At 40.5% G+C, this 22,862-nt stretch overlaps 1 protein-coding gene and 1 non-coding gene across 5 annotated transcripts in view; one reads left to right on the top strand and one right to left on the bottom strand.

Moving 5' to 3' along the window:
- FNIP2 (folliculin interacting protein 2) overlaps window positions 1-22,862 on the bottom strand; it is a 142,604-nt gene that overhangs the window by 98,736 nt on the left and 21,006 nt on the right. For 2 of the 4 annotated variants that reach the window (XM_010338556.3, XM_003927930.4), the window contains exon 1: window positions 806-15,615. The exons of the other annotated variants lie outside the window; for them this stretch is intronic. In XM_010338556.3, the coding sequence (XP_010336858.1) occupies window positions 806-981 (176 nt within the window). In that variant the 5' untranslated portion in view covers window positions 982-15,615. Of the gene's footprint in view, window positions 1-805; window positions 15,616-22,862 lie in introns of those variants that run through there. 4 annotated transcript variants of the gene reach the window in all.
- LOC120367831 (U6 spliceosomal RNA) lies at window positions 13,139-13,245 on the top strand. Its single transcript, XR_005582106.1, has one exon. It is a non-coding gene; the product is annotated as a U6 spliceosomal RNA (small nuclear RNA).

A 22,862-nucleotide genomic window follows, 5' to 3' on the forward strand; every position in this document is an offset into this window, starting at 1 on the left:
ACAGGATTGAGCCACCATGCCCAGGTTAAATGAACTTATAAACTCTCTTATACACTAATCATTAACTTATGGCTCTCCTTACTATCTATGGAAGAATTTGGAATGAAATGCAATTCTCAAAAGAGTTTTTTTGTTTTTACTAATATGCAATAAAATTCTTTACAAATGGTGTTTCAATTAAGTACCACTAATAACAAAATAAATAAATTATTCCAAAGTGGACTTAATAATAAACCAAAAAGAATATTGCAGGTATGTTATTCTTTTTAGACAAGTTCCATTATTAAAATTTCCTGCTCATAATGCATCCTTCTCATGGAGAGGGTTTTCCAGAGGAAGCCTGGGTCTCCCCCACCACCCTGCCTCCAAATGGAAAAGCACATCCACCTGCTCACCACGCAGACTATGAAGTGAGAACGCCCAGGCCTGTGCCCCATCTACTAACTGTGCTGGTACTTCAGGATGGCACCTTTTTTCCCTGATAATTACTACGAACAGTATCATCCAAGCTTCAACAGACAAAGGTGTAAACATTTCTTACAAGTTGGCTCCAGCAGAGGTAATGAAATGAAGAAAATAGGTGGGTAGTGGATTCACAACAGTCACTAAAAAATACCCATGCTTACATCTTTTCTGTAAGAGAAAGAACTTGTCTCTGCACACCCACCAGTAACCCTATTTCTCCTACTTAAAAGCACTTACAAGAAGCAACAACTTTCAGATCAACACAACTCCATCTCCTTAGTACACAGTGAATTAAATAAAAAATTATCTGAGATTTCGAAACAGAACTAAAGTTTCAAACCTGTTGTTGAGTTCCGTGTGGTCAGTGCTCCTGTCCACCCTGGCGTGTTTTTTAATCTTTGAGCATAAAAGCGCCCTGTGAATCTTCCCAGCACGAGGAACAGCATCACTCACACATCGGGCTGAGTCTTGCCAGCTCCCGGACTGCTTTGTGGTCTTCCCTGTGCCGCCACACATCTCCTGAGCGGTTTAATGTTCTTCCGGTTTACCTCAACCACCAACATGGACTTGGACACAAATCCTGAAGTTCCTTTGTTATGTGAGGAATATTCCGTAGAGACCAGCAATTCTAAACAATCATTACACTGCTATGCAGTATGTGAGAAAAGTTAGCTGGCAGCAGCGTACTAATTTCCCCTTTCAAAATTAAAAAAAAAAAAAAAGGTGGAACATTCGTTTGTTACGTAAATTAACCCCGCCAATAATTTAGGAAGTCAGATCCATCTATTATATTATAAAACGTGCTGTCTGCAATCCCACTATAAACGTAGACAAGTCCTACTTTTGTTCCTAAGCTTGTACTCCAGTTAGCAGAGACAAGACACTTAACAGGTTGAGCAGCTTGGACTGACTCACTCCATCTGTGCTCCCTAGCTGGAGATTATGTAGTAGTCAAGTAATTGGTCACAAGACCTATTCATATGGCTCTGGGCAATGCAGTGGCTTGCCTTCCGAAGCTGCAAGGTTGTTCTGACATTGGCCACACCACCCTCTTAATGGCTCTCATGTGAGCCAGTGTCAGCTGACAGGTCTTACTCTGCAACCTTGCAAAATTCTACTCACAGCAAGCAAGGGATGGTTACCCACAACAGCCAAATGTAGGACTTAATGTATAGATGGCATGGGGTGGTGGGACACAGATTCGCAACATATCCTTGCTTTAATACAAGGGGGAAAAATGATCATGAGCAGCCATATACCCTTGAAACTCTTGCATTGAATTTCTAGGCATATTCAAGCTAAGAAAGTTCAACCTGAGGACAAAAGCAGCTCAATTTTGATTTCTGATGCTAATATTCTTCATCTGAAAAAGGAGAACAATGCTACAGAATCAATATGATTCTGTGGGTTCATAAAGAAAACATTTTTCTTTTATTAGAAATAAAAATAAAAAATAAAAAATAAAGAAATAAAAATCAAGATCCTTGGAATACAGGTCAAATCTTGACACACAAAACTACAAGGGATTGCCCCAATTCTTTACCTTTTCCTGGTCCTGGAATTTGGTGAAGAAAACATTAATAGATCCCTAAAATCTGATAAACTCTTGGCTAGTCCTTTGGCTTCAGCAGTTTTTAAATGTACCTTTGTATTAGGATGGTCCAAAAGCAATTGCGGTTTTTGCCGTCATTTGTAATATATGGTATCCATACATTTCACTCCACAAGTGTGAGAAAAGCTAACACCATGGCATGGCCTTCTTATGACATTCTGATGTATATATGTATATAATCCTTAAAACTCCTTCAAAAAATATCTGAAATTCACTCTCTCCTGAGAAATAAAAATTGCAACATAACCTACGACAACTTGAATTCTCTGTGGCACACGCTAAATTGATAGTATCGTGATACAATCAGAAAAAGAAAATAAATTCCTTTTTCCAAGAACACATTTTGAGCTTAAAACTTAACCGACATGGCCAAAGTATGATCATGAGTTCTCTTTTCCCATAAACTGCCTTAAAAGTCACTTTCTCTTTTTAACAGAGAATTAAAAGATTACTTATGCAAGCACTATAAAAGCACCTGTAGATAATGCTTATAATTGCAGTGCTTTGAGAGGCCAAGCTGAGAGAACTACAGTACTTGAGGCAGGATTTAAAGACTGGCCTGGACAACATAGCAAGACCTCTTCTCTACAAAAAATGAGAAAATTAGCCAGGAGTGGTGGCATGTGCCTGTAGTCCAGCTACTCAGGAAACTGAGATGGGAGGAACAGGTGAGCTATGACCGCACCACTGCACTCCAGCCTGGACAACAGAGAGAGACCCTGTGTCAAAAAAAAAAAAAAAAAAAAAGTGTATCATGTATAATATCTCTCTTATATACTAGATTATAAATTCCTTGCATGTAAGCCTAGGTCTTGACATTCATTTTCATACCTCATGCAGGTTTTATCCATGGTAGATGTCCGACAGATACTTTCTGATTGGTTTAATAACACTAAATATTTGCATTAAAACTATTATATGGGCTGGGTGCGGTGGCTCACACTGACAATCCCAGCACTTTGGGAGGCTGAGGTGGCCGCTCAACTCCTTATCATTTGAGGTCAGGAGTTCGAGATCAGTCTGGCCAACATGGTGAAACCCCATCTCTACTAAAAAAAAATATACAAAAACATTAGCCAGGTGTGGTGGTGTATGCCTGTAGTCCAGTTACTTGGGAGTCTGAGGCAGGAGAATTGCTTGAACTTGAGAGGCAGAGGTTGCAGTGAACTGAGATCACGCCGCTGCACTCTAGCCTAGGCGACACAGCAAGACTCTGTCTCAAAAGAAAACAAAAAACAAAAAACAAAACAAAACAAAAACCCAAAACTATGATATGAATCTAACTGCAACAAGCAGTGCGCTTCCTTGATAGTCAGATGCATACGTTTGATCAGCAGGGTGCCTGTACACTCACACTCCATTTCTCCCTTTCTCTCCTACAGCAAAAGCTCCCATAGAGACTTTTAACATCTTGTGATCACTCCAATCACAGCATATCTTAACAGAAAAGATTTTTAGATTTTTTTAAAAGTGAAATGACAGCTCCTCTGTTACTCTGCTTAGTAAGACATAATTCCACAGTTCAAAATCTGATAAAATGTAATAAAACAGAAATGCAAAACAAAACCATACCTATTAGATTTAAAAAGGGATGCCTCTATATGACTTCAAATTTCCTCATGTTTAAATGGGAGCTTGGAAATTTCTTCAGTAGTGGAAAATCCATAATTGTATCATCTCAACCATTCCTCTGAGACATTAGAGTAACTCAGAGAGGTATGTGTAGATTTTTCTGCTTAACAGTCTATTCTCTTCCTCAATCCAAACTCCCTGTTGTCTTGATCTTCTCTTTCCTAAAATAGAATCATATACTTCTAGAGGTATTCATACTGTGATTCATTATCACGCTGGGTGCTCTGCTCTTAAATATTAAATACGTTGCATATTACAATTTATCATCAAACCTATTTGCAACTCTACACATGGCCAGTTATCTATTTCCTTTCTACAGTTCATCCACGTATCATAGAAAATAATTTGGGTTATCCAAAGTTTACACATTTACAAAGCATCTGCCATCACTGGCTAGACTCCCACACTCCACACACAGTTCACCAGGTTGTGGACTGGAACTGCAGCTGCCACCATTGCTACTTTCACAATGCTGATGAACTTTGTAAGACACTGGAAGGGAGGACCACAGAAGTACGAAAGCAAGACGAATCCATGTGGTATATGTAAGGAAGGGAGACTACTGCTTTGATTTACTAAAGCTGCTATTTGTACTGTTTCCAATCTCATATGCCAGGTACTAGGTGGTCCTAGAGAAGAGTGCCAAGTTTAAGAATCAATAAATAGCACAGCATCACTTAGATCATCAAAGGCAAGTATCTAGTACTCAAGACAAGTCCAACCTCTTTTCCCTGTGGCCAGAATCTCCAATCAATCACAACACTGTCTCCCGTGACGGCCCGACTCCTCTCCAAATCCTCTGGATGCAGTGCCGCCAGGACCCACCTCCAATCCAGAATCTGACGTCTGAGAAAAAGCCCATTCCCATGCCTGATTTACAGTTGGGAGAAGCAAAGTCATGGAAGTTTCTAGGTTAAGTATTCATGCATTTCTGTAATTCCTTGATCTCACATTCTTCACATGATGAAAAGCAATGGTCATGATATGTAATAAAAAATTAACTCAAAAGCAACAATTGAGAAATGTAGCTTGAAGGAGAAAAATCTAAGACATAATACAGCTCCCTAAAAAGTCTATTCTAATTACTCTCATTTAATGAGACTTGCAGTAAATAATCTTTCTCCTTTCAGCATGTCCAGTCTTGAAAGAAAAAAAAAAAAAAAACCTCTTTCTCTGTCTATTCACATTACTTGAATGAGAAAAAAAGGAAAAATAAATACAGGATGGGAGGGAGTGGCGGAAGTTTATGATCCACAGCATCACAAATGACCCTCCTCTTTATCAGGGTAATTCCCTCTCATGGTTCCATAACGCCTTCTCCTTGCACAAAAACAAATGATCACAAATCTTTCTACCAGAGATCTTTAAAGCACGGTCCCCAGAAAGACACAAAACAGTATGGGATGCTGTTTCTTGATCCCAGTACTGGTACTATGAACACACAGCAACATGAACAGGTACACTGCTTTGTATATTATAATTCAATCAAAATTTATTCAAGACAAAACAGGTCCTCCTCCTAGGCTACAGCAGTAGATTAAGGTAAGGGGGTGTGAAAGCTTTTCTGAAGCAGTCTACTTTAGGGAAATGGGCTTTGGAGACAGATCCGGGATTGGAACCAAGTCTGTCAATACTTGGCTGTTTTCAGAAATGTGAATATGGATAGTGCCTAAGAGTTAGTTATGCACCAGGCCATCCTCACAATACCAGTTCAGTGTTTGATCAAACAATAACACACCTATCCTAATGCCATCTAAACTCACCTGATGAACTCAGCGCTAAGGAAATTTGTCAAAATATACAAATTCAGACATATAGGGTCAAAAACACTGATAGTTAGATCCACTAAGTGGTCTTCTACGTGTTTCATGAGTTTCATTTAATCACAGGGAAGTAGATAGTAGTAATATCTTCTCTTAACAGAAGAGGAGAATGAAGCACAGAAAGGTGAAGGAAGTGGTCGAAGGTATATAGTTGTCAGTGGCAGAGTCAGGACTTAAATCTAGGCATCCTTACTTATGAGTGAGCCCATCCTGCTCATCCTTACACCGTGTCCGCGCCTGACCACTGAGACAGGTCTGGGAAGGGGCTGAGGAGGAGGCAACTGGATATCACTGACTGATAAGTGAAATTCTTTCTTCTACATCTCAAAGTCCATGCCACCTAGAATGTTTAGATTCTCACTAATTCAGTCCTCTGAGGACAAGGCCCAAGTCATGCGCTTTGTGAGTGACTAAGTATCTTGTGGGACACCTTGTCATCGACCCTACCCTACTCACTCACCCCTGTAAACAATCCCTGTGCAGGAGCCAGGTACACCAGCCGCACCCGCCTCCCCAGGATTCTGCTCTGCCCTCCACTCCCAGTCCAGCACTTCAGCTAGGGACAGACTCTGAGGCAATGTGATTTATATTTTTTAATCCATACAAAGTTAGCTTAAATATATAATAAAAATCAATCAGTATGACTCTTTTGACTTACAATGTGGAAATACCTGGGAAGTAATTTAACTTTCAGATCCAGATCAAAGTCAGATGGAAATTCAGTAAGATCTGCGGTTCCTAATTATAATCTAGATTATTTTCAACTCACATGTCTCCATACCTTAAAGAGTAAAGCATTTGGTACCCAGAGCACAGACAGAAGGCACCCAGTAACTGAAAGAATCAATGAATGAGTGGCACATCTTTATAAAATCTGTGAAACATAGAAAATTCTTATGTTAAAATAAAAAGAACAGGATAAAAATCGTATATGCAGTTTGACAACAAGCATGGTTTTTAAAAACTGAATGTAGAGAAAGGAAGTATCAGAAAGCAAAAAAAAAAGAAAGCATAGAAAAAAATATCAGAATGATTTTGAGAACCCATGATCAAGATGCTTTTTAAAAATTCTGTATTTTCCAATTTTCTAATAATAGGCATGTATTACTTATAAGCAATGGTTAAAACTATTTTTTAAAAAATTCTTGCCATTAATGATAACCTGATTTCTTTAATCTACAATAATTCTGCAAGCTTTATTATTTTTATTTTTATTTTTTTGAGACAGAGTCTTGCTCTGTCTCCAGGCTGGAGTGCAGTGGCGCAGTCGTGGCTCACCGCAACCTCCGCCTCCTGGGTTCAAGCGATTCTTCTGCCTTAGTCTCTCGAGTAGCTGGAACCACAGGTGTGTGCCACCATGCCTGGCTAATTTTTTTATTTTTAGTAGAGACAGGGTTTCAGCATGTTGGCCAGGATGGTCTTGATATCTTGACCTCGTGATCCGCCTACCTCGGCCTCCCAAAGTGCTGGGATTACAGACCTGTGCCACAGTGCCCGGCCCTACAAGCTTTATTTTAAGAGAATTGTCAGAGTCAAAACAACCTCAGAGAGCTGGAAGGAAAAGCAAAGCACTCACCCTGGAAGGGTACAATTTGAGTCCCACAATCTTTCCTTCAACATTATTGCTATCATTAATATTTATATAAACCAGCAAAACAATGTAGCTTTAGATACCCTCCTAAAGTATCTAAACAAAGCTCCAGAATGTCCCTTTATCTGGAAACTTTGTTTAGTGCTGAATAGCAATGTAATATACATAACAATAAGAGGAATTTTTAAAGTACACATATTATACACTTTTTTTTGAAAAAGTGCTACCAAAAGGCTATCTGACCAAGTACCAGCATCCAGACAACATAGAGATAAGGAAAAGAAAGATAAGGCTCCAGGAAATCCCCAACCTGATAAATGAAACTGCAGCCCAGAAGGGCTACAATGAAGCTGTGTTTGTAACTACTTCATATCTAAACTTTAACACCAAAAAGAGGTAGCCAGGTCAGGCCTCCAGTGTAACTCCACCCATGAGAAAAGGCACTGCATATCTATTTGTCTCAATAAGATGATTCATCCTTTCTGGAATCAGGGAGATAACCAGCAATTTAGATAAAGTCTTTTTTGTTTAAAGGCCCAATATGGGAACTCGATCTACAATCTACTTTTCTTATGTATGGGTTTTATAACCCATCTCCATGTTTCACTGAAATTAATAGCAGCTATGGGATTATTTTTAAGACTGCCAAAGGTTAGAAACACATCAGCAACAAAATATTACATAACTTTTAAAGTTTAACTTTGATTTCAAGCCAGGCTGTCACCAGCATTTGGACCTAGGAAAGACATCAGTAGTCCAGACCTGCTTAAGAAGTTGGAAGCTGAGCTACTGGGTCGGGGCCATCATCTCAGCAATCATTCACAGATCTCTCATTCTCTGCAAATCATGTGATCAGGGTACTGCGTTATCAAGTAAGGTCGAAGGTGTCTGGAAGAGTTGTTGCAGAAATTCTTATTTCACACATTTGCTTACTCTACCTACTTCACAGAAAACAGCCCTATGGCAGTGCCACTTTTCAATGCTCCCATTCTCCACATCAACACTGAAATTATTTAATTCATGAGAAGCATGTTTGAAAAAATACCTAGCAGAGAAAACTCGTGGCTGTCTCCAGCACCCTTCCATTTGGATGTATAGCTATAACATAATTGAATTTTCTGTTAATGGTTTGGAACTTTCTGTTGCTGATGCCCGGATTCCTCAGCAGGCAATGCAGAGCTGTACAAAGCCCAGTACTAAGATGCTGTCAGTATTAAGCAGCAGCAGTTCACATGCCCAAAACCACTACTGACAAGTTAGCCACCTCATGAACATGAAGGCAAAACCTTCTCATTAGTCTGTACCTTCTCATATGCCTTGTTCTATCCAACTATACACCTATGTCCCACACTAGACTGGTCTCTGTTTTCCTGGAGAGGAATGTTTTTGTGAAAAGGCTTCTCTCTTACATTTACAACATTTTTAAGCATTTATAATTTTAACAGTTATAATATTGAGATATAACTATCTCACAGAGGAATAAAAAATTCATTGAGGCTACTGTAAATGGCATCAAATACATACTATTATTGCTATTAGGGTAATTTGGAATTACTAAGAGTTATTCATTAATCTGTGTTACAATTAAATTAGCCACCAAATAGGATTAAACTAAACAAAGAACATCTGACATTCTTCCAGTTTACAAAGGCATTTCATTGCTTTTGTAGAATAATTTATGAACTCACTTTTTAAATGTGCTATCTAAAGACTTAAAACTCCACTCATTTCATCTTTTCAAACATGTCATGTGGCAGACCCTGTTCAGGATGCTGATGATACATGAAACAAACCCCCACCACCTTTATGAAGTTTACATGATAGTGGCAGAAAAAAAAAATCAATAATTCAGAAAAATATTCGGTGTGCCAAAACAAATAGTGAACGCTATAGCAGAAGATGAAGCAGGGAAAGGGTAAGCAATAGGGAATACTGAAGGGCAGGGAAATTTACCTAATTATCCATCTCTCTAGATGGAGATTAAAGACTTGAATTAAGAAAAAACCTACAAGGGCCAGATGTGATAGCTCACACCTGTAATCCAAACATTTTGGGAGGCTGAGGTGGCAGGATCACTGAGTTTGAGACCTGCCTGGGCAACACAGCAAGACCTCGTCTCTATAACAAATTTAAAAGTAATGAGGCATGGTGGTGCACACGTGTAATGCTAACTACTCAGGAGGCCGAGGTGGGCAGATCACTTGAGCCCAGGAGTTTGAGGCTTCGGTGAGCTATGATCCTACCACTGCACTTCAGCTTGAGTGACAGGGCGAGACGCTGACTCTAGAAAACAACAACAAAGACTTACACAAAAACAAAAACAAAAAACCTAGAAGCCTTGGTCTTTTAAAGGCTGTTAGTGTAAACAGTTGTAAACAAGAAAAAGAGGAAAATTAAATTGTGTACCGACAGTCTTAAAGCAGATGTAGTGATGGAGTAACAGGTTTCCCAATGGTGTGGGAGAAGGTCTTGTCAGAAGGCCCTCTCTTCTCTCAATACCAGTGATATGAAGGCCAGGCAAAAAGTTTTCTCTGGAGCATGTGGCACTCCTGGCTTCCTCTTGACTCCTGCCTATGGAGAGATGGCAGCTTCCATCACAAATTCTACTGCTACCACCCTAATCCAAGCCTGGTGGATTTGGGGTGTGTTTGTTTGAGACAGGGTCTTGCTCTGTCACCCAGGCTGGAGTGCAGTGGCAAGATCATGCCTCACTGCAGCCTCGACCTCCTAAGCTTGAAGAATCGTTCCACCTCAGCCTCTTGAGTAGCTCAGACTACAAGCATGCGCCACCATACCTGGCTAATGTTTGTGGTTTCTGTAGAGATGGGGTTTCACCATGTTGCCCAGGCTGGTCTCAAACTCCCAGGGTCAAGCGAGCTGCCCACCTCAGCCATCCAAAGCTCTAGGATTATAGGTGTGAGTTACCATGCCCAGCAAAGCCCAGTGTTTTGCCAGGACTACCGTAATAGCCTTTGTACTGGTATCCCACTAATTCTTGGCCTGCTACAAATCCATTCAATGGAAGTCAATGTATATAACAGAATAACAAAGTTAATGAGTATTCATGGAAATCTAAGTAGTGGTTAAGTTAGTGATAGTTCTCCTTCAGTTTTGGTCTGACAGGCAAAAATAGAGATACCTATCCACAATATAGCTACAATTAAGGGTTTCCCATACAATATGTTCATCACTGGTAAATTAGTGAAAAAGACTCTTAAAGTGCTCTAAGAGTTCTAATAGCCACAAAGACTAAGCTCCTTGGGAGTTGAAAGAAATCAATTTAGGAGAAGAGAAAGCTGAGAAATGAAAGACTGGGAAAGGATATTCAGCTTTGAATCAGCAGACTCTCATTTCTCTGAGTCAGTTCCTCATGATCAGGCTGGGTATGAGGAACTCAGGAGACGCCAGCCACCAGCCACGTAATCACCGTCAGCAGGGTCCCTGCTGAGAGAGGGTGTCACACCAGGGAACAGAACTTTGGATGAGAAGGCAAGAGCTAAGTCTAGTTCTGACCTGTCATTGATTACCCACATGATTCTGGGGGAAAGACACTAGACTCTCTGGGCCTCGGTTTCCTTAACCATAAATAGGCAAGTGTTGTTGAAGATGTTAAATGTGAGCATTTAAAAGTACTTTCGAAAAACTATAAAACTCTAGACAAATGTGATGTGTTAATTTTCATATACACAAGCCCAAAAGTACTCACTGTCCTATTTGAGTTGCTAAGCTCATAGATGATTGCATTGTATTTATACAACATGAAGCCAAGATAAATAACTCTGGCCACAATAACACCTGGCAAATAATGGTTTTACCCAAGAAAGTCAATCACCTTCTCACCCCGTTTCCCCTTCCCCAAAAACATAGCCAATTTTCTGGAAGCTCCTGGCAATTAAACACTAAGATAGATCCATCACAAAGTTCCTTGGGAACAATAAACTCTAGAATGAATTACTGCAACAGTTAGAAAACTATATGTATGAAACAATCTTTCTTTTGTGTGTGTGTGTGTGTGTGTGTGTGTGTGTGTGTGTGACTGAGTGTCGCTCTTATTGCCTAGGCTGGAGTGCAATGGTGTGATCTCGGCTCATCACAACCTCCATCTCCCGGGTTCAAGCAATTCTCCTGCCTCCACCTCCCAAGTAGCTGGGACTACCAGCATGCATCACCATGCCCGGCTAATTTTTTGCATTTTTAGTAGAGAAAGGGTTCTTCCATGTTGGTGAGGTTGGACTCAAACTCACAACCTCAAGTGATCCACCCACCTCAACCTCCCAAAGTGGTGGGATTATAGGTGTGAGCCACCTCACCCAGCCCAACTATCTTCCAATATAAGGTATTCTCTCTTCTCATAAATCACCTTTCAACCTCTCAGGTATCCTCAGTCACATCAATTTTCCCTTCTAAAGCACCCCTCAACTAACTTTACAAGCTGAATCCTCTAAGTTCTTTTAGGCCATCTGCTCTATAAAAACTTCCCAAATGGTCCCTTTCTGAAGACATTTCAATATGTGTAATAGGAAGACAGAATGTCCTTATAAACGATGCCTCTGAAGGATTTGCTACCTCTCTTGTAGCTGAGAACCTCCCTAACTACAACCATGGTTCAACCTTCCCCTTGGCTATACCTTGGAACAAGTCACTGTGTCTACACATTGCCTCAAACCACGGTTTAGTGCAGCGGTCCCCAACCTTTTTTGGCACCAGGGACCGGCTTCATGGAAGACAATTTTTTCCATGGACTGGGGGTGGGGGATGGTTTCGGGATGAAACTGTTGTACCTCAGATCATCAAGCATTAGATTCTTGTAAGGAGTGTGCAACCTAGATCACTCGCGTGAACAGTTCACATAGGGTTCATGCTGCTGTGCAAACCTAATGAATGATGCTGCTGATCCGGACAGGGGGCGGAGCTCAGGCGGTAACATCAGCAACCGGGATCATACCGGGATCAGCTGTAAATACAGACGAAGCCGTGCTTGCCTGCCCGCTGCTCACCTCCTGCTGTGTGGCTGGTCCCAACTCCTAGTTGGGTTTAGGTTTGAAGACCTGATTTAGGAAAGAATAACTGCAAGCCGTGCGCAATTCCCATAAAAAAAAAAAAAAACGAACGTGTGTGGAAGTGGTGTTTCCTCAAGGTAACTTTGGATCTGTAATTTTAAATAAATAATATTATTTAAATAAATAATTTTCAAAGTTGAGTGCTTTAGCTGCTATTTATTACAAAGGTATTAATCTCCCCTTACATCTTATCAGATCCATCAGAATGTAGATGTTGGTTAGGAATTCCTGAGCCAGATGATGAACTTCGAGGACATGGACCACATCTTTAATTTCTTGTGTGTTTTGCTTGTGCAGTTAATACTAACACTGAACAGAGAGCAGGCAGTTAGTAAGTGGGTCTTAAATTAGCTCCTTTTAAATGAACCCCTTTTCTGTTATATTTACTAAGGCTGCATTGCAAATAGCTGTTCACCTAAGTTCTAAAAATAGTCACTCTCAGGGACAAAGAAACCTCATTATATCATGGCTCAATGTGACATAGATTCAAACGCTCCTTTGAGAAAGAATTGCACATTTAAAAATATGATTGCATTTGATTAGTCCAAAATCCAAGCTAATGATAACCCTGATACCAGTTCTTAAAGGAATTCAGTTATATTCCATCCAGTAGAACTGTCATAAATGTTGACTTCATTTTATTATAGAAGAATTTCAAAGGAAAATGAATAAACCTCTCTTAGTAGAGGGGTTTTAAGTACACATGACAGTAATCCTTTTGTTTATAAGGGATACATTCAGGTATACTAACAACTTAAAGAGGATTAATATAACTGGATCCAAGAATTTGGTCTTTAGAAGTATATCATTTAATACAATTATCAAATTATTCCATGGAAATCCAAAAAATAACTCAAAGAGACAGTGCTCTTCAACAGCATGATAATATAAGCCACAAATATAATTTTAAATGTTCTAGTACCCATATTTAAAACTGCAATAAGAAACATGTGAGGTGCTCGCTTTGGCAGCACATGTACTAAAATTGGAGCAATACAGAGAAGATTAGCAGGGCCCCTGAGCAAGGATGAAATGCAAATTCATGAAGTGTTCCATATTTTTTTAATACCTAGGTGATAGGGTGATAGGTGCAACAAATCACCATGGCACACATTTACCTATGTAACAAACCTGCACGTCTTGCATGTGTACCTTGGAACTTAAAAAAGATAACAGGAAAACACATGTGAGGACTGAACGTGGTGGCTCATGCCTGTAATCCCAGTACTTTGGGAGGCCAAGGCTCACTTGGGAGGATCACTTGAGCTCAGGAGTTCAAGATCAGCCTGGGCAACATAGGGAGACTCTTCGTCTACAAAAATTTTTTTTTAAATTAGCTTGGTATGGTGGCACACTCGTAGTCCCAGCTACTTGGGAGGCTGAGACAGGAGGCTCACTTGAGCGCAGGAGGTCAAGGCTGCAGTGAGCCACGGTCACACCACTGCACTCTAGCCTGGGCCACAGAGCAGGCACAAACAAACAATCAACAAGTGAAATGAATTTGAGTATTTTGTTTAATCCAACATATACAAAATCTTAATTCAACATGTTATCAATCTGAAAAATTATTAACTTTTTCACAGAATACTTCACATTCTTTATTTCATTCTAGGTCTTCAAAATCCAATGTGAATTTTACACTTAGAGAATATCTCAATTCAGGCTAGCCACATTTCAAGGGCCCACTTAGACATGTGGCTGGTCTTCACTGAACTGGGCAGCACAGTTCTAGACAACTCTTCACATAAATGACAATAGTAGTGAACACATATGGTTTGCCTCTGTTCCATTTACAAACCTCATCACGGCAACCAACAAAAGGGTATGAAACCTAACCCCTTGGCCAGTAGGAAAGCTTGGAAGGCTGGAATCCGAGTGTCCAGAATTGTCAGTGAAACTGTAAAGACAGTCAGGAGGAAGCTGATGTAGCTCCACAACCCCTGGGCAAACAGAAGTGAGAGGAATCATTACCTCTATTTACCAAACCATAAGTATGCTCATTTGCCAATCTTAAATGTCATCATGATGAAAATCACATGATACGGGAACTGAAAACTGAAGAATTACGATAACAAAGACAACTCTGGAAGTGTAACATCCATTGAACGCTGCAGAAGAAAAAGCATCTTATAGCAACTAGTCAAACTGGAGCAACTCTTGAGTATTAATTCCCGTCCCCCTCCCCTCCTCTCCCTAAACTCATCAGTAAACAAATCTTGATTCTTTCTCTGCATCTTTCCATGGTAAAATGCTGTGGGTCTTGTAAACTGAAAAAATACACTGTACTCTGTGCAGCAAAGAATCTGCCACTCATGTGATATTTGGTATAGGCCTCTATATACCTGCCTTTACATCTGAACATTTAGGATTCCTACATCATGACTCAGGGTTCTTGGAATCTCTGGAAATTTGCACACACAGCTGCACCTTGTAGGCACATTCCAACTGTCTTTATTAGCACTCTAGGTCCTCTGACCTAAGTATCCCTGTATCACCCCTTAGAGCTCAAAGTTCCCATGAACGGTCTATCTAAAAACAAATACGCTGTTCTCTGCCTTCTTTAATTGCCCTCGTTTCTACCCTCCCCCATTTTCCAACAAGACTTTGACTACATTCTCTCATCCTTGCAGCTGTAATTACTCCCTGCATGCCTGCCCTCTAACTTCATACAATCTTCCAGTCCCTTGATAATTTCCTTTATCAAACCCATCCTGAATTCACCTCTTTATCTTTCAAAGCCAACGAGTCATCACTTAATTCCCCACCTCATTCTATCCTTCAATTGGACTGGCCTCCAAAACTCATTCTAGGGTGAAGCCACCCATTTACCTTCTCCACTCTAAGGCTGCTGAGTGCTACAGAGAGCTTCCACTGTGCAGCCCATTCTCATTAAGTGAAGCAGTTATGTGCTACAGCCACTGTGAACACTGAATTAGTGAATACTGAACCACTGCTTCCAGGGGGGAAATAAAGAGTCAGGTTCCTGAAAGCCTCTGATTACAACATTTTCATCAATGAATTAATATATGATTTGTTTTATAGTGTGTGTGTGCTTCTGTTTAAAGATACCCTATTTAATGTATATTGTTGCTTCATTAACACCAGACTCATAGGCAAGAGCACTATTAACTCACACCTGAACAAAGCTTACCTAAATACAATGCCTCTGTAAGACACAGCACAGGTTCTTACAGTAGGACCACTGGACAGCACTTCAGCACTATACTCGGGTCTATTTAAATAGTGACATTACCGGCCGGGCGCGGTGGTTCAAGCCTGTAATCCCAGCACTGTGGGAGGTTGAGGTGGGTGGATCACGAGGTCAAGAGATCGAGACCATCCTGGTCAACATGGTGAAACCCCGTCTCTACTAAAAATGCAAAAAATTAGCTGGGCATGGTGGCGTGTGCCTGTAATCCCAGCTACTCAGGAGGCTGAGGCAGGAGAATTGCCTGAACCCAGGAGGCGGAGGTTGCAGTGAGCCGAGATGGCGCCATTGCACTCCAGCCTGGGTAACAAGAGCGAAACTCCGTCTCAAAAAAAAAAAAAAAAAAAAAAAAAAAAAAGTGACATTACCAAGAAACAGCAAAAAAAAAAAAAAAAAAAAAAAAAAGGCAATAAATTCATTGTGAAAAGGAAGGACACTTGTTTATAGTAAAAGAGCTGAAACAGGATGGCAGAGTGTTATCCTGTTTGACTTCAGCTGAGAACATGCATGTAAAGTGACTCAAATATTTTGCCATTCTGCATATGTCTATCAGTGACCATGAAAGTGCCAGGAGTATTGATCTGGGGGTTACAAATTTTAGTCGGTAGGTGAATTTACTAATAAGGAATCTGAAAATAATGAGGTCTGTGCTCAGCACCTGATGCGTGTGCATACGTGTGTATGTGCGCATGTGTGTGTGTTGAGACAGCGTCTTGCTCTGTCTCCCAGGCTAGAGTGCAGTGATGCAATCATGGCTTACTGTAGCTTTGACCTACTAGGCTCAAGTGATCCTCCTGCCTGCCTCAGCCTCCCAAGTAGCTGTGACCACAGGTGTGCACCACCATGCCCAGCCAATTTTTTTTTAGAAGTGGGGTCTCGCTGGGCGCGGTGGCTCAAGCCTGTAATCCCAGCACTTTGGGAGGCCGAGGCGGGTGGATCACATGGTCAAGAGATCGAGACCATCCTGGTCAACATGGTGAAACCCCATCTCTACTAAAAATGCAAAAAATTAGCTGGGCATGGTGGCGTGTGCCTGTAATCCCAGCTACTCAGGAGGCTGAGGCAGGAGAACTGCCTGAACCCAGGAGGCGGAGGTTGCAGTGAGCTGAGATCGCGCCATTGCACTCCAGCCTGGGTAACAAGAGCCGAAACTCGGTCTCAAAAAAAAAAAAAAGAAATGGGGTCTCACTATGTTGCCCAGGCTGGTCTTGAACTCCTGGGCTCAAGTAATCATCCTCCTTGGCTTCCAAAGTCCTGGGATTATAAGCATGAGCCACCATGCCCAGCTGATAGGTTTTTGTGAACATTTTCTCTACTAAACTGGAAGCTCTGTGAAAGTAGATCATGTGTTATTCTTTCACTTGTTCCTGGAAACTAGCACAGGGCTTGGTATACAGAAAACACTCATAAGTGTTTGCTAACCAGAGTTACACCCACATTCACCTTTGCAGCCTCCTATGGAAAAAAATCTTGCTGCTTCTATGTAAGAAAAAGACAGAGATCCCTGTTCTCCAGAACCCACTGTCTATTATCCCTAAGGGACAGTGTTTCTGATTAACAGCTGCCCCTATCACCATGTTTTACCTATTTTCAAGCCTTCTGTGTATGGCATGCTTGCACTTGAGATTACTGATGTATATAGCCCTCAGAATGCAGGATGCAGAGAACACACAGGAAATGAAACACAGAGGGTCATTACTGACAGTCTTATCTGATGGCCTGAGCAGGGATGCGTTACATTCTGTTTTGGCATTCTAAAACAGGATTTCTTGCATCCCAACAGTGGCTGGTGGGTAACTGGTAAAATTTCTGGTATTGCAAACATAATAACATGAAAACTCTTTTAGGATTCTCAGTGCACTCTGGGTGCAGTGGCTCACACCTGTGATCCCACTTTGGGAGGCCAAGGCAGGTGGATCACCTGAGGTCAGGAGTTTGAGACCAACCTGGCCAACATTGAGAAACCCTGTCTCTACTAAAAATACAAAAATTAGCTGGGCATGGTAGCAGGCACCTGTAATCTCAGCTACTCAGGAGGCTGAGGCAGGAGAATCACTTAAACCTGGGAGGTGGAGGTTGCAGTGAGTTGAGATCATGCCATTGCACTCCAGCCTGGGCAACAGAGTGAGACTCCGTCTCACACACACACACACACACACACACACACACACACATACACACACAGAGAGAGAGAAAAGAAAAAGAAAGAAAAAAAGGATTCTCAGTGCAGAAGGAACAGCTAAAGATTAGAGCATCTGTAGGCACTAAAAATAAAAATGAAGTTATAGAGGGGATTGGAAGCAATACTGCCTGAAAGTGTTGACAGAGAAATCACAAATTCCTATCAGAAAATTCTACCTTCTCATTTATTGATACCCCCTCCTCCACCTACCTCTTCACCCTCACCCCTCTCCATTCCATTAAATTAGGTTAGGTTTTCAGAAAACTGTTTAATTCTAATCATGATAACCTGGTATTTATTTTTGGAGAATCACCTGCAAACAAAATGGAAAGACAAGAATTTAAAAATTATGACCACTAATATAAAAACAACTTTAAAATGTGTATTTAGCATCTAACTCTCCAAATAAAAATATACAAATCCAAGATAGTGCTAAGTGAAGAAAAATGAAAATTAAAGGTATCTACTACTAAGCTCAGACACCCAAATCATCTAACAAACCTTTATTGAGCACTTTGTTATTTTCCTTTATATTTTATTTTAGAGACAGGGTCTCACTATGTTGCTCAGGCTGGAGCCCAGTGGTGCGATCACAGATCACTGCAGCTTGGAACTCCTGGGCTCAACTGATCCTCCTGCCTCAGCCTTCTTAGTATCTAGAATTACAAGTACATATCTCCACACCCAACTAATTTTTATAACTTTTTGGAGAGATGGAATCTAATTATATTGCTTAGCCTGGTCCCGAACTCCTAGCCTCAAGTGATCCTCCCGTCTCGCCTCCCAAAATGCTGGTATTCAGGTGTGAGCCACCATGCCCAGCCTACTGAGCAATTCTGTAAGGCATTCCAGTGCCTACTTTTTGACATACAGGTTTAGTATTACTTAACCAGAATATTTATTAGAAGTAAATATTAAACCAAAATATTTATTAGAATAATGGCTATAAGTTAACCTGATTTTTATAGGATGGCCAGATTTATTAATAAGATATTAATAGGATCCCATAATTTATTATAGGATTCATTAATATATTTACAAATATTCTAAAATTGGAAAAAACTCCAAATCCCTCAAGGGATCAGAAGTGTTTTGGATTTGGAGTTTTTTCAGATTTCGGAATATTTGTATACACACCATGAGATATCTTGGAGATAGAACCCAAGTCTCAACATGAAATTCACTTATGTTTCTTTCATATCCACCTTATATATATACAGCCAGAAGGTAATTTTATATAACATTTTTAGTAATTTTGCATATGAAGCAAAGTTTTGATTGTGTTGGGACTGTGACCCATCACATAAGGCCAGGTGTCAAATCTCCCACTCGACATGTCATGTCAATGCTCAAAAGTTATTCCCTAGTATCACTCTTGGACTACTCCAAACCTTTAAGGGCTTTAAACAAAAGAATTACAGCAGTGCAGCAAACCCCGAGCCTTTTCCCTTGGGTAAGGCATAATTTCACCTAGAACACCTCCAACACTGCCAGGACCTAATCAGGTCACCACAACACCTGGAGGTGGAAAAAACGGACTCTCATTGCTTTCAGTCAGAAACTACTCTAATTTGGGTGCACTTCAGATTTTTGAATTAAGAATACTGAATCTGTACTGACAGTTCCTGTTACACATGTCATAACAGAAGAACAGGGAACAAACCTTCATGAACTGACCTTCTCAAGGGCAGGGTGTTATCTTATTCATTCTTGTATTATTAGTATTATTTTTTTGAGATGGAATTGCACCCTTGTTATCAGACTGGGGATTATAGGCATGTGTCACCACGCCCGGCTAATTTTGTACTTTTAGTAGAGACAGGATTTCTCCATGTTGGTCAGGCTGGTCTCAAACTCCTAACCTCAGGTGATTCACCCACCTTGGCCTCCCAAAGTGCTGGGATTACAGGCGTGAGCCACCGTGCCCGGTCATTCTTGTATTCTAACAATGTTTTGTACCTAGAGAATGGAAAATGTCAACAGATGCTTTTGAATGAACATTTACTGTTGGGGATCCTAGAAATTCATTTGTAAGTTTACTTTCAGAGCTCAGAGCACACATCAGAAACATCATTATAAAGGGAGTCAGAGTACCTGACCTTCCTATAAAAACCATGTTAACTTATAGCCATTATTCCAATAAATAAATGAACTGTCTTTTATAACATAGTATCTTAGGTATGAAAAAATGAGTTCTGAGTGGTAGAAGCCTGCGATTTCTCTCTCTCTCTCTCTCGTACACACGCGCACACACACACACACACACACACACACAATGCTTTTAGAGGCACTGAGGTTGGAGGGTGAAGGGTAGAAGAGTGTAGCTGTGAAAGCAGCTTGGGGTCAGGTGATCCTTATGTTTCCCCACTGCCCCCTGAAAATCTGACCGATTGTACAGCAATTATTCCCTAGTATCACTCTTGCATTACCCTCCAAACCTTTAATGACTTTAAACAAAAGAAGCACAGCAGCACAGCAAACCCCTTGTCCCCTTTTCCTTTAGGAAAGGTATTATTTCACATAGAACAGCTCCACCACTGCCAGGACCTAACCAGGTAAACCCTGGAGTTGGAAAAAATGGGCTTTCATTACTTGTACTCAGAAACTATCCTACTTTTGCATAAGCTTTCCCTTTTGTTTTTACTTTTTACTCTTGCCTAAAGATGAAGCATGAAAGGTCAGGTGGCTTGCACTGTTACATTATGGCCACAGCACAACTGATGACCAACAAAACGAAGTGCCAGGAAATCCCGCGAGTGTGCCATAGAGACCTGGGGAGCAGGGAGGTGGTAACAGCTGTCAGATTAAATCCAGACTTGTGGTCACCGTTAACCTGCATGTTCCCTGTGAGTCTAGTCTTTCCTATGTGGAACGCACTTTCACTTTTTCTTAAAGAATGCAGCAACTTTTCAAGAGGCCTGTCCATAGGTATGGCCTCTTCTCCCAAGTAAATAAACAACACAAAGCAATCATGTGCTACAATTCCAGAAGCTGCTATAAAGCAACCTAGGTTAAACTTCCCTATCATCTCCTTTCTTCTAAAATTACCCATCAAAAACCCCAAATAAAAGGCAAAAAGATTGTCACAAAAAGAAAGAAAAGCAGAGGTTAAATGCATAAGATTACAGCATAAGCTAAGGGGGCCTTTGCTTATTGACTTATTCAGACATTTATCTCATGTCTATATGTATCAAGCTTTTATATCGCAAAGTGAAGAATACAGATTCGGCATGGTCACTCCTGACCTCAGAGAGCAGTAGTAAGTCATGCACAGACAGTTATACTCCAGGGGGACAGAGTGCTCAGTGCAATGAGTCTGTGAAAGAGCAGATTGTCGGCAAAGGCTTCACAGAATCAGAGGACTTAAAACGTGCCCAGTACAGTCCTAACTGCAAGAACCATACACTTAAATCTCATAGCATCTACATGAGGCAGTTACTATTATTCCCAACATACCAATGAGAAAACAGCAGCATAGCACGGCCTGGTTAAGCAACTTGTTCCAGACCATACAGCGATTAAGTGACAGTGTCAGGATTCAAAACCTGAAGTCTGATTCTAAGCCCACTCCCGCTCTTAATCATCACACCGGTTAGGAGTGAGTTAGGTTAAAGGAGGAAGGAAGGAGGCAAGTTCCCAGACAAAAATCTTCATAAAGAGAAAACTCAAAATTGATTGAGGAACTGAGACAAATTCACTTTGACTGAGCTTCAGAGTATCAGAGGAAGAGCAAAAAGAAATGAGGCAGGGCCACCACACAGAAGTGGCTGGATGTGATTTTCAGAGGTACATATTCTGTCTCAGCCCATCAATGCCAGAAAGAAGCAAAAGTCTAATCCTATCATCAAAACTGAAAGAGCTAGAGGAGGAAGATAAAAAAACTGAAGAGCTTGCAGAAGACAAGAAATAACTAACATCACAGCAGAACTGAAGGAGATAAAGACACAAAAAAAACCCTTCAAAAAATCAATAAATCCAGGAGCTGGTTTTTTGAAAAGATCAACAAAATAGACCACTAGACAGATTAATAAAAAAGAAAAGAGAGAATAATCAAATAGATGCAATAAAAAATGATAAATGGGATATCACCACCAATTCCACAGAATTACAAACTATCATCAGAGATTACTAAAAACAATTCTATACACATAAACCAGTGAACCTGGAAGTAATGGATACTTGCACCTGGACACTTGCACCTTCCCAATCATAAACCAGGAAGAAGTTGAAACCCTGAATAGACAAATAACAAGGGCTGAAGTTGAGGAAGGAATTAATAGCCTACCAACCAATAAAAGTCCAGATGGGTTCACAGTCAAATTCTACCAGACATACAAAGTGGAGCTGGTACCATTCCTTCTGAAACTATTCCAAACAATGCAAAAAGAGGGAATCCTTCCCAAATCGTTTTATGAGACCAATAACATCTGATACCAAAACTTGGCAGAGAATCAACAAAAAAAAGAAAACTTCAGGCCAAAATCCATGATGAACATAGATGCAAAAATCTTCAATAAAATACTGGCAAACCGACTGCAACAGCACATCAAAAAGCTTATCCACCATGATCAAGTAGGCTTCATCCCGGGGATGCAAGGCTGGTTCAGCATATGCAAGTCTATAAATGTAATCCACCACATAAATAAAATCAAAGACAAAAAACACATGATTATTTCAATAGATGAAAAGAAGGCCTTGACAAAATTCAACAGCTTTATGCTAAAAAGTCTCAGTAAAACTAGGTACTGATGAAACGTATCTCAAAATAATAAAAGCTAAAAGCTATTTACAACAAACCAACAGCCAATATCATACTGAATGGGCAAAAACTGGAAGCATTCCCTTTGAAATGTGGCACTAGACAGGGAGGTCCTCTCTCACCACTCCTATTTAATACAGTATTGGAAATTCTAGCCAGAGCAATCAGGCAAGAAAAAGAAATAAAGGGTATTCAATTAGGAAAGGAGGAAGTCAAATTGTCTATTTGTGGATGACATGACTATATATTTAGAAGACCCCATCGTCTCAGCCCAAAATCTCCTGAAACTGATAAGCAACTTCAGCAAAGTCTCAGGATACAAAATCAATGTGCAGAAATCACAAGCATTACTATACACCAATAACAGACTTAAAGAGAGCCAAATCAAGAGTGAACTCCCATTCACAATTGCTACAAAGAGAATAAAATACCTAGGAATACAACTAACAAAGGATGTAAAGGACCTCTTCAAGGAGAACTACAAACCACTGCTCAAGGAAATAAGAGAGGACACAAACAGATGGAAAAAC

This window comes from Saimiri boliviensis, chromosome 3 (assembly GCF_048565385.1).
Source record: "Saimiri boliviensis isolate mSaiBol1 chromosome 3, mSaiBol1.pri, whole genome shotgun sequence".
In the NCBI taxonomy this organism is placed as follows: domain Eukaryota; kingdom Metazoa; phylum Chordata; class Mammalia; order Primates; family Cebidae; genus Saimiri; species Saimiri boliviensis.